Source organism: Marmota monax, unplaced genomic scaffold, assembly GCF_021218885.2.
Source record: "Marmota monax isolate L192 unplaced genomic scaffold, Marmota_monax_Labrador192_F-V1.1 WCK01_AAM20220418_F8-fsc00126, whole genome shotgun sequence".
Classification (NCBI taxonomy): domain Eukaryota; kingdom Metazoa; phylum Chordata; class Mammalia; order Rodentia; family Sciuridae; genus Marmota; species Marmota monax.
This window is the reverse complement of record NW_026695245.1, coordinates 4,130,026-4,142,633: the sequence shown is the minus strand read 5'-3', so window position 1 is coordinate 4,142,633 and position 12,608 is coordinate 4,130,026. Positions and strand designations below refer to the sequence as shown.

Below are 12,608 nucleotides of genomic sequence, written 5' to 3'. Positions count from 1 at the left end.
TATTCAAATCTACACACATAAGGGACAGAATAACATCGTACCATTTGACAGTCTGTGAGGTGGGGAGCAATGTGTTCCTTATGAAATGGGATCCTACATACATCAGGGCTCCCAGTCACAGGGTGAGGAACGTAAGTCACACCAAGCCTACATCCCAGCCATCTTCATCACAAAGCATATTTTAATGCTGAGTAGCCAGAAACCACCTGCGGGTCTGCAAGGAGGGACTGGCCAAAAGTATGCTTCATCCAACATGGAATGCTGACAGGAATATGGATTCCTGACAAAGTGTTAAACGGAAACACCAGGGTGGGTTTTACCCTTTGTGTAAATACATCTCTACATGTACATAGAAAAAAAAAGTCTGCTAAAAATACACGGGTTCCTTGGGGAAGCAGAAACAGTTGATTTCCAGAATTTTTTCTTCTGCTTTTCTATAGCTGATTCCATCTTGTATTTATACAAGAAACAAAAGCTTTTTTTAAAAAAATAACTAAAAAAAATGTTACCCACACAATTGTTTTCTAATTTTCCCAGACAAGAAATGAGGTTGATTTGCCTTACTAATGAAATGGAGTTAATTAATTCCAAGGACAGGTTCTCTCAGACAGAATCTTGGCCCCTGGCCTGCAGGGAAGAAGAGGGTCTCCTGCTGAATGGCAATATCCCAAGGGGACTCTCTAACCCCAAGTCCTACTCACCTTCATCTACAGGACTCGACTTGTCCATCAGGAAACAAAACCCTGAAGAGGTACCTCAATCCCACCCCCAGACCAGGTAAATCTTCATTTCTAAATTCGTAAAAAAGTACCACTCTCAGGACTAATTGGGCTTTTTGGAATCCGAGTGTCATGAGTCAGCCTCCTAGAGCTGAGCAGCTATCAGGGCGATGGTGAACCTGATCCTCAGTGCCTACTCGGTGATAGCTCAGCTTAGCACCACTTCTATAAAGACACCTGTCCCATGATCCCTGACCTTGGGAGGGCTCAAAGGAAGCCTCCTGGAGACACAGGGAAAATATTTCCTTATCTCACTGAACCTAAGACAACACTGATTATAAATGTCAGAAGGAAAACAATTACACCACATGATTGATTGTAAGAGTCTCCTGATTTTAGATTGATGAAAGCAAAAAAAAAAAAAGCACAGCACAGAACTGGTGAGATGGGGAAACTGCACGATGGTGTGGTAAGTAAAATATCAGAGAGAAAGATGGGAGACAAAAGAATATAATTCTAGTCCTAGACACATGGTTCTAATGATCTATGCAATTTTCTGTGACCTAGAAAAAGGCAAATAACTCCTCTGCTTATGTTTCTTCAACAGTTAAAATGTTTGAGTTGAATTAGAGAGTTCCCCATGGAAGTGTTTCAGGGGCTGCTTCAGGTTGCTGGGAAAGGTGCCAAGTGGACTGTAGCTCCCACCTTTGCTGGAACAGCTGCAGAGGAAAGGACACAGGCCCTACCTGACTGCCACAAGTGCTCAGGGGACCAAGTTCTCATCCCTCAGTCCTTCAGCTAGGCCACCCAAAGACAGAGGACTTGAACTAGGGTGACTGCGGCAGTGGGAATGGAGAAGAAGAGACAGACTCAGTAACAGACTGAAGGTAGGGGGGAAAGGAGACTAAGGAGTGGAAGGTACCCCTAGGTTTCTGAGTTGGGTGAAGATGGCCAGAACTGGAATTCCCACCTGAGAAGCATGATGGGAAAAGCAGATCCGTTCCATTGGATCCCTTTGCATTACAGATGCCTGGGGAGACCCGGAGGAAAACAAGCCATGGGACCAAATTAAACCACCCATAATAACACTGATCATCACAGCTGGCAAACAGAGCACCCACGATGTGCTAGAAACTGTGGGAGGCACTTACACATGCGTAGCTGTTGTTTTTTACAGATGGAGACCCCAAAGGTGAAGGGCTTGCTCTGGCGAGTATGAGATACAGCTAGGACTGGAAAGAAAAGCTTCCCTGGCTGAGCAAATGCTCTGTGTAAAGCCCTGCGGGCATTTTCTTGTGGTACCTGGACAAGCTAGGGGTGGGACTGCTACCAACCAGGCCTGGGCAAATTCCTCTTTGTCTCCTGAGGTTCTGGTTCAGCCCTGGTCTGGAGTCGAGCTGCATTCACACTAACAAACATTCCCACAAACATCTGATCCACTGAGCAATGTTAAAAGCAGGTTCCCTGCAATCAGTGACCACTGTCAGGCAATCTTGACTGGAAATTGGTGGCAGGAATGGACACTCATTGAGGGCGCTGAAAAGAAGAGTGTTTCTTAGAAATTTAAGGCTAGGGATGTGAAACTAACGTTCTGCATGATCACTTACCTCTTTCCAAAAACACTTCTGGTAGCCACAGATGATAACTTCAGCTGCATTATGCAAAATGAGAAACACAGGAACGGCCTGAAAGAAAACAGAATAATAAGCATGAAAATATTTTCTCCGATCTCATAGTTACATGATTCTTGATTTTTGTTTAAAAATAAAGATCTGTGGGAATGTCTGGCATTCCCATAGAGCATATCTCCAGCAAACTCTTCTGCATACATTGGCGCTCTTTGGGGGGCATTATTCTTGGTAGGGTGGTTGGAAAGGCTCCCCTCCTGTAGGTTTTCTCATCAAGAAACAGTTATTGCCAGGTGCAGTGATGCACACCTGTGATCCCAGAGGGGCTCAGGAGGCTGGGACAGGAGGATCAAGAGTTCAAAATCAGGGGCTGTGGCTCAGCGGTACTGCAACTGCCTAGCATGCATGAGGCACTGGGTTCGATTCTCAGCACCACATACAATAAAATAAAGGTCCATCAACAACTAAGAAAACAAAATTTAAAAAAACAAGAGTTCAAAATCAGCCTCAGCAAAAAGCAAGGCACTAAGCAACTCAGTGAGACCCTGTCTCTAAATAAAATACGAAATAGGGCTATGGATGTGGCTCAGTGTTCAAGTGCCCCTGAGTCCAATCCCTGGTACCAAAAAAAAAAAAAAGAAAAGAAAAGAAAGAAAGAAAGAAACAGTTATTAAGCACCTCCCGTGTGCCAGGTGCAGGGGACACATCACATGAACAAGGTAGACATTGCAAGGGATCCTGTCCCAAGTATGTGAGAGCTCAAAAGGAACACACAGAAAGGCACAGCTGACCCAGGCAGGGACAGCAAGTCTTCTTGAGGAGATGAAGACCCAAGTCCAAGTGAGAACTGGACTCACACAGAGGCGGGCAAGGGTCTCAGAGAGAACAGAGCAGAGGCCCAGAGAAACAAACCCAGCTCCTCCATGGAACTAGAGGAAATTGAGCATGAATGGAACATACAATAAAAGAAAAGCAGGAGGAGAAAAGGCAGAGAGCAATGACAGGCCACATCAAGGAAGTAGGAGCATCCATGGGCCACAAGAATCACTGAAGAATTTTAAGGTAGACTCAGATATGAATTGATCTGCATATTTAAAGGAACTCGGGGAAAGGAGACAGAGATGGCTGCAAAAGTCTAGGGATACCATAGACTGAGCCTCCACCCCCAATATATTCATATCCTAATCCATGGAACTTGGGAATGTTACTTTATATGGCAAAAGAGGGGAGGGGGTCTTTGTGAATTTAAGTAAACAGGAGATTGTTCTGGATTAGCTGGTGGCCCTAGATGCAGGCATAAGTATCCTAACATAAAGAAAGGAGAGTCTGATACACACAGTCAAGAAGCACTGGAACCCAGAGCCACTCAAGTGATGTGGCCACAAGCCAAGGAATGTTGACGGACACCAGAGCTGGAGGAGTTGAGGAAGTTTCTGCCCTAGAGCCTCTGCAGGGAGTATGATCCTCCAATGCCTTAATTTCAACTCAGTGAAACTGATTTTGGACTTATGGCCATATGATTCTGTTGTTTTTAGCCACCCAAATATGTGGTAATTTTTTACAGAAGCCACAGGAAACTGATACAGTGACTAGATGGTAGTCTAAACTCGGTGGTGGCAATGCAGTTGGAGAAAAGTGGCCACATCAAGGAAATACTTAGAATATGGAACTGAGGAAATATATGGATAAATGGGACCAAATCTGCACAAAGTTTAAAAAAAAGGAGGCAAAGATATAAAAAATATAACAGTGGGCTATTAGGACATGCAAGGATCCATTGCACATTCGCTAAGAATGACAGACTCTCCTAACTTGACAGGTTATCTTGACAAGGTGAGGGGGAAGGAGTAAGGGCAGGGGTTCTGTTATTGTCTTCATTACTGATGACATAATGATGTTTCAAGGAAGGCAGAAAAACACCAAGAATAAGAGCACTGTTTTGGCATCTTTCTCTTGTGGAGAAAGGCAAGCATCCAGGCTGCAGTTCCCTGGTAATGTGGGGATAACAGCTGGGGATGCTAGAAGGAACCACCGAAATCACGAAATCACTTTGGAGAAGGACCATGATCAGGGCTCAGCACTGTTCAGAAGATGGTAATCACTAATGGGCAGCTCATCCCATTGTTTCAGCTCAGAGGATCTGCTTCAAGATTATGCAGCTCACCTCCTTGCTTTATCTTTAGAGAGGATATATATTTACCTTGTTTTTAAAATTTTTATGATCATTTAGCTTCTGCTCTATTTCAGTATTCTATTCTACTTTGCATTATTTGTTTTTCTTTTTTAATTCTTTATTTGCATTTTTTCTTGCCTTTTAAAAAAAATGTCTTTATTTTTCATTAAAAGATCAACTCAGGGCTGGGGTTGTTGCTCATGATAGAGTACTCACCTAGCATGTGTGAGGCACTGGGTTCAATCCTCAGCACCACATAAAAATAAATAAAATAAAGGTATTGTGTTCATCTACAACTAAAAAATATATATTTTTAAAAGTTCAACTCATGGGGCTGGGGTTGTGGTCCAGTGGTAGAGTGCTTGCCTTGCACACATGAGGCACTGGGTTCAATCCTCAGCACTGCATAAAATAAATAAGTAAAACAAAGGTATTGTGTCCATGTTCAACTTAATTTGTTTTTTAAAAAAGCTCAACTCATTTTGATTTTTTCTTTTCAAAATCAGAGTTTATTTCAATCTTTTCTGTTTTGCATTTATCTTTTGTGCTTTTAATAATTCCTCTTGCATGTGCAAGGCCCTGGGTTCAATTCCAGTCCCACAAAAAAAGGGAAAAAAATTATTAAAGGGTATTTTTTTTAAAAGGTGGCTTTATCCATTAGGCCCATGTTTGGCAAGGTGGGCCCCAGGCATTCCAGTTCTTGAGAAGATGGCAAAGAAAGTCTTAGGTTAATCATGTGGCACATGAAAGTGAGTAAGCTTATCAAGTGAAGACCTTATTTGAAATAGCTTTTACTCCCTGGCTATAAAATCAGTAATGAATGGCTGCAGTTGTGGCTCAGTGGTAGACTGCTTGCCTAGCACATGTGAGGCACTGGGTTTAAGCCGCAATACCACATGAAAATAAATAAATAAGATAAAGACAGTGTGTCCATCTGCAACTAAAAAAAGGTATTTTTTAAAAATCAGTACTGAGATCAGATTTATAACTGAGACCCTAACACTACACCTACTCTGGACTTCAAAGAGGCTTAATTTTTTCAATTTTATGAACTGTAGACTATTCAATTTTTCTAGGCTCTACTCGGATCAGATTCTGGAAAACGATCCATCCCTATGTGTAGAATTGATTTTAAAGCACACTAATAGTAGCTGCCAACAATGTGTTAAGCATACGGTGCCAATGATTTATTTGCATTCTCTTATTTAAAACTCCTCCCAATAACTCCACTAGTAGATGCTATTACTCTGATTTTTAAAGACAGGAAAACTGAGGTGTAAAGACTAGGCCTCTTGCTTAAATTCTCACAACTGGTTCTGGGAGAGCTATGACTCTTGATTGCAAGCCGAGGCTCCTAGCCTTTATGTTATGTCTCTTAAATTATGTCAAGTCCCTAGTGAAAGCTTCCCAACTCTCCAACTGTCTAAAGTTCAATCTGATTGGTGTGTTCCAAATCCTGGCAGTCTGCTTATTCCAGTAAAACTGGTACAATATAAAATGGATGAATCAAGTAAAATATATGCCATTTTTAAAAGGGATACCTTCAACTCCTGTTTAAATTTTAAATCTGAATTTCTTAATCCATTTTTCCAACTGAGAAGCTAGCAGGCATTAGAGATAGCCTACAATTGACCAGTTACACTCTCTGCCTGTACAAGGGGCTACCAAAAACAGTATTAAGCCAGGGATGCTGGCATAAACCTGTGGTCCCAGCCACTCATGAAGCTGATGCAGGCCAAGCAAGGTGGTGCACACCTGTAATCCCAGTGGCTTGGGAGCCTGAGGCAGAAGGATCGTGAGTTCAAAGCCAGCCTCAGGAAAAGTGAGGCACTAAGCAACTTAGTGAGACCCTGTCTCTAAATAAAATACAAAATAGGGCTGGGGATGAGGCTCAGTGGTCGAGTGCTCCTGAGTTCAATCCCTGATAACGCCTCCCCCCGACCCCCACCCCACCAAAACAAAAAAGTCTTATGCATGCAGAAGGATCACTTAAGCCCAGGCGTTTGGGACCAGCCTGGGCAACATTCCAAGAACCCCATATCAAAAAATGAAAAGGCAAAACAACAGTATCAAAGAAAGCAGGCAACTTCACCAAGCTTTCTTGGCTTCTAATTGCATAGGTCCTTGTCTGAAGTGTGTTACATTAGTTCAGAAGACCCTTTAGTAACTGATTCTTTAGGATACCTGCCATTATCTCTGTAGAGTTCACTTCAGCAGGGACTTCTGTTAAACCAAACAAAAATCCTGAAAAATGATAACAGCAGTAGTAGCAGGTGAGACACATTGAATGTTTAGAACATACTAGACACTGATCTACCTGCTTTCACATATTTAAAATGCATAGTGACTCCACAAATTAGCTACTATTAACATCCCATCATACAAATGAGAAAACTGAGGCATCCATTCTGGTTCCCCTTTCTAACCTAAATGTCTACTTGCTGCTAAAGAGAACGGAAAAATAAGTATGTGCTTCCACAATATCAAGAATCTTGGAATGCCCTCAACAACAAAAGGTACAGTCATCCTTCATCAGGAAAAAAAATGACCCAACATCAACCACTGTCAAGCTCAAATCATCATTTTTGACATAAGTCTGCCAAAATGTAATTGGCCATATTTGACTATATTGCAGGTCAATTCATTGAATTACTTAGGGGCACAATTAACAACTAATTTATTCTTTAGAGTGCATTAGCTTAAAATTTAACATTTCATCTATGTGCTAATGAATTTTTTTCGGATATGAGAAGAAAGTGGTAACTATTCCTTAGAAATATTTCATTATTCTCATGCTTCTCAGATGGAATTTTGAAGCCTTAATTATTTGTTCAGGTGTTGGAACTAACCTAGAGCAGCGTTCTAGGGGAAACTCTGGCCTCATCTGCAGAAATGGCCTTGGTCACTCTGCAGGGATGTGGATGACCCTTAGTCAAGCAAGACCTGGGCTAGTTTTTTAATTTCTATAGAATGCCAGTCCAGCCAGGTATGGTGCCTGTAGCAACTTGGGAGGCCAAGGCAGAAGGATAGTAAGTTCAAGGACAGCCTTAGCAATTTAGTGAGACCTTGTCTCAAAATTAAAATATTAAAAGAAAATAAAAAATAAAAAAGGATGGGGATGTAGTTCAATGGTAAGGTGCCCCTGTATTCAATACTCAGTACCAAAGAAAGAAAGCAAAAACAATCAAAAAAAATGTCAATCCTATTTTCTTCTCCTTGGGTGATTTTTAAATATGTAGGTATGTCCTTAATATTGAATATGGAATAACTGCACTCTAGACCCCTGCTTAAAGTCATGCTAGTAACTGTTGACAGTCCAATATTTATCAGAATTGTGTATGCAAGAAATAATGTTCCTGAGGAATTGTCTGAGGCTATCTGCCTACACTAGTATGGAGCCAGATAACTAGAGAGCCATGGTTTTTAGCCCCAGCAATTTTTTTCTTCTGTCATGTGTCTCCAAAGAACCCTAGACACTAGGTTATTGAGGGTTTTATTATAAGGACGGTATGGGAGAATTGCCCCATGAAGTCTCCCAGCCAATCCTCTATGAGGACCTGGGGAAACTTCCCTTCAGACCTGACAACAAGGCATAGCACTGCTTTTCTTCAGCAATGGCTCTGCTCTAATAAGCACTAAGAGTCCTGGGACTTTTTATTTGGCTACAGAAAGTTGAGAGCTAGATTCAAACCCCAGTTGCATTTATGTCATAAAATAATATGGCATAAATATGCATTAAGTCTCTGAGGTCTCATCTGTATTTCTTCTAAAATCCTCTGCATGAAAATATTTATCTTGTTTTCATTATAAGTATTTTTATAAACTACTATGTTAGCCAGCTTTTCATCACTGTGACTAAAATACCCAACAAGAACAAATTAAAAGAGGAAAAGTTTATTTTGGGCTCAAGGTTTCAGACATTCAGTCCATGGGCGGCCAACTCCGTTGCTCTCAGCCCGAGATCCAGCAGAGCACTGTGGCAAAAAGGACCGGCTGGGAGTAGGGTACAAGGGTGCAGGGGGACAAGACACAATTCCCAGGGGCAAGCCCTCAGTGACCCACCTCCTCCAGCCACACCCCACCAGTCCACAGTTACCACCTGGCACAGTAGTCCTTTCAAATTACTAATCTACGAAAGAGATTAATTTGCCAATTATATATTACAGCTCTCATAATCTAATCATTTCACTTTTCTGAATATTAATTACTGCATTAACACAGGAGCTTTAGGAGGACACCTCATGTCAAAACTACAACAGCTACCGTACATCCTTTCTGGAAGCTATGAAGTATTTGAATATGCACAGGTGTACAAATAAATGAACATTTATAAATTGATTTGCATGATATAATTTAAGTATTTGTTTACATAAATATTTTATTTACATAAGAGGAGCTGACTGCCTTCTGCCCTAATGTACCTCCAGCACAAGCTCAGAGACCATTTCTGTTCTTTCTTCATGTATCACATAAAGTAGCTGACAGATTAGGGACCTTGTTGTATGAAAAATAGGCATCTGAATATACCAGGAATTCCTCCAGTTTGATAAAATTCAAATCCCAAGAGATATTCGTGGGTATAAGAAAAGGCCTCCGGAGGCAACAACCCTCCAGTTGGCACAAAAGCCTACACTGGAGTGATAGGCAGCTTTGCCTGGTTTCGATGTACTGCTATTTTTCTTGCACTTCTACCCGAATTCAGTTAAACTAAATATGCATATCCCACAGCACCCGAAAGAGTGCTAGTGAGACCAATAAGAACACGTTATCAGCTCCTTTTCATATAATCCCCCAAAAAAAGTTCTTCTGGGGATTTTAAATATTTTTATTTTTTAAAATTGTGGTAAAATGTGCAGAATACAAAGTTTAACACTTTAACCATTTTTAAATGTGGAGTTCAGAGGCATTAAATACACTCACATTGTTGGACACCCTTCATTTCCAAAACTCTTTTCATCTTGTAAATCTCAAACTCTGAACCCATAAAACACTAAACACCCGCCCTCCCTTGTCTTCTCCAGCCCGTTTAAGTATCACTCTATTTTCTGTCGCCATAAATGTAACTACTCTAAGTATTCCTTATAAATTGGGATTATTCAGTGTTTGTCTTTTTGTGTCGGGCTTATTCCTTTAGTGTAAAGTCCTCGAGGTTCATCCATGTTGAAGCATGTGACAGGATTTCCTTCCTTTTAAAGGCTGAATAACATCATTGTATGTGTTACTACATTTTGTTTATTTAGACACTGGTGGACACTTGAGTTGCTTCTATCTTCTGGATTGTGAATAACAGATGAACATGGATGCACAAATATCTCTTCATATTCTAGCTTTCAATTCTTTTGGGTATATATCCAAAAGTGGAATTGATGAATCATATGATAATTCTATTTTAAAAATTTTCAGGCACTACCATACCATTTTCCAATGCAGCTATATGACTACATCTCTGACAGCAGTGCCCAAGGATTCCAATTTCTCCACATCCTAACAAAAGACAATAATTCCAGTTATATGAGCAGTTACATTTATGGAGACAGAAAATAAAGTGATACTTAACCAAGGGCTAGAGGGGTCAATCGGGGGTTAGTGCTTTATGGTCCAGAGTTTTGGAGTTTTACAAGATGAAAAGAGTTTTAGAAATGAATGGTGTCGATGGCTGTTATTTTCTGTTTCTTTTTATACTTACCACCATAATGAGTATGAAGTAGTATCTCATAGGTTTTTGTTTGTTTCCTTGTAAAATTTATTTAATTTCAATATTTTTATTGGTGCATTTTAATTGTACATAATGATGGGATTCACTGTTACATATTCATACATGCACACAAATATCTCATAGTTTTGATTGGCATTTTCCTAATGATTAATGATGTTGATCATCTCTCCATGACCATTTATAAATCAATCATCTTTGGAGAAATGTCTATTCAAGTCCTTTGTAGATTTTTTAATCAAGTTGTTTGGGTTTGTTATGTTTTCTGTTTGTTTGTTTTGGTACCAGGGGTTGAACTCCAGGGGCACTCAACCACTAAGCCTCATCCCCAGCCCTATTTTGTATTTTATTTAGAGATAGGGTCTCACTGAGTTGCTTAGTGCCTCGCCATTGCTGAGGCTGGCTTTGAACTCACAATCCTCCTGCCCCAGGCTCCAGAGCCACTGGGATTACAGATTGTTTGGGTTTTGCTGTTGATTTTTAAGAGTTCTCCTTATAGTCTCTATAATGTTTCTTTATCAGAGAAGTAGTTTGCAAACATTTTCTCTCATTCTTTAGGTGGCCTTTTTACTTTGTTGATAGTATCCTTTCATGCACCCAAGTTTATAGTTTTAATGAAGTCCAGTTAGTCTATTTTTTTCCTTTTGTTGCCTATGCCTTTGGTACCATAGCCAAGAGATTACTGTCAAATCCAATGTCATAAATATTTTCCCCAGAGTCCATAATCTTTTATAAGATTATGGGAAACACTTTTAGATGTAGCAAGAAGATAATGAAAATCTTGGGAGGGGTTTACTGAATTGCTGCCAAGCCCATGTTTTAAAAAGTAATCAGTGTAGATTGAACAAAGTAATCCTTGTAGATTGACTGAACTGCAACAGCCTTGATGAGAAAACAATATGAAAAAAGAAAAGCAACCCCTACTCAGCAGTAAGAGGAGGACAGCTTCTCCTTTAAACATCAACACTTAGATTCTTTCATTTATGGATCCAAGTCCCTTTATGTGATACTGGAACCAAAGGCAGAGGAGACTCACAAGTTCCATCTTGCTTAACTGAGTAATTCACTCCAAATGGATTTAATTATTGATGCATGTCCTTCATCAACACCTCCCTCCATCTCATCTCCACCCACAATGTGTTGAGTGGCTGCTGAGCTCATGCAAGAGACAAACCATGACAAGCAGTTAGGAAAAATCAAGTTCAAAGAGGTCAGCAAGAAAACCAATTCCAGCCTTGTCAAGGTGCCTTAACCAAGATTTGCACAGTCTCTCCAACTGCTGACCCTGGCCTTCCCTAAGCAAGAGAATGACATGGTTTGAGCAGCAGGTGAATCACCAGCACCATGGCCTCTCCCCAGCAGGCTCACTCATGTAGGAATTTGTACATCTGTCCTAAACACTCTCCAGCACAGGCTTTGAGGCAACCCAGAGTAGGGGAGAAGACTTAAGGCAGAAAATTATAATGAGAGTGACAATGAAACGTCAAAGTTATGCTGTCCAAAGATTGGCACTCATACCATCAGAGCCATCACCGCTGTGACGTCATGCAGTGTATGGGCAGGCAGGTCAGAATCAGCTGTGTCGAAGGGAGAGTAAGTTCAACATCATATGACACCCAAACTGGCAACACAGGAAGCACCCAGCACATGCTTGACACTGAGTATTCATGGTGGCTGCCCCTGTGGGGAGCCATGTATCTCTCATTGCCTCTCATCCCTTCCGGTTCCTCAAAGTCAGGAACCAGGTCTTCTTTGTCTTTAAGCCCCAGCACACAGTAGGTCCCAAATAAATATTTTCTTAATGGATAACCACAAAAATAATATTTAACTCTACGTATCATTTGTTTGTGAGTTCGAGGTGGAGAAAAATCCACAAAGAACTCTTTCCACAGGGCCCTTGCAGAGGTTGCCTGGCTTCCTCCTGGGCACTGCACATCAGAACTGAACTTCACAGCCTTGCCACATCACGGAGTCTTCATGGGAGAGCTACCTTGAAAGTGTTTTGCATAACAACACACCCACAGATTTTAACTAAGTATTTTCCCCCTAATTCCTTATGGATTCATTAAACTGACAGCTTGGCAGCAGCATATTGATGTCTGTTTTCTATCCAACACAAACTGTACCAATGCCTCATGTTTACCCACCCTAGGAAGCAACTGTGTAAAAACAAAGAAAAGATGCTGGATTGAGTCCTTTTGTTAAAAAAACAATAGTAAGTGTCTCCCACCCATCTTCCTCTTACTCTAATTGGGCATATTTGGAATTGGGTTGTTTCCCTTGGTTCAAAGAGTTTAAATTGAGTGGCTTCTCTTTGCTGGTTAAAGAAGGCTGTTCTTAGGTCAAAGTCACTCCACTGCTGGTACAGGAGAAGA

General features: G+C 40.9%; 1 protein-coding gene across 1 annotated transcript in view; it reads right to left on the bottom strand.

Moving 5' to 3' along the window:
* Tmem241 (transmembrane protein 241) overlaps positions 1 to 12,608 on the bottom strand; it is a 120,696-nt gene that overhangs the window by 77,601 nt on the left and 30,487 nt on the right. The window contains exon 5 of the mRNA XM_046433747.2: positions 2,327 to 2,404. Coding sequence (XP_046289703.1) covers positions 2,327 to 2,404 — 78 coding nt within the window. The remainder of the gene's footprint in view (positions 1 to 2,326; positions 2,405 to 12,608) is intronic.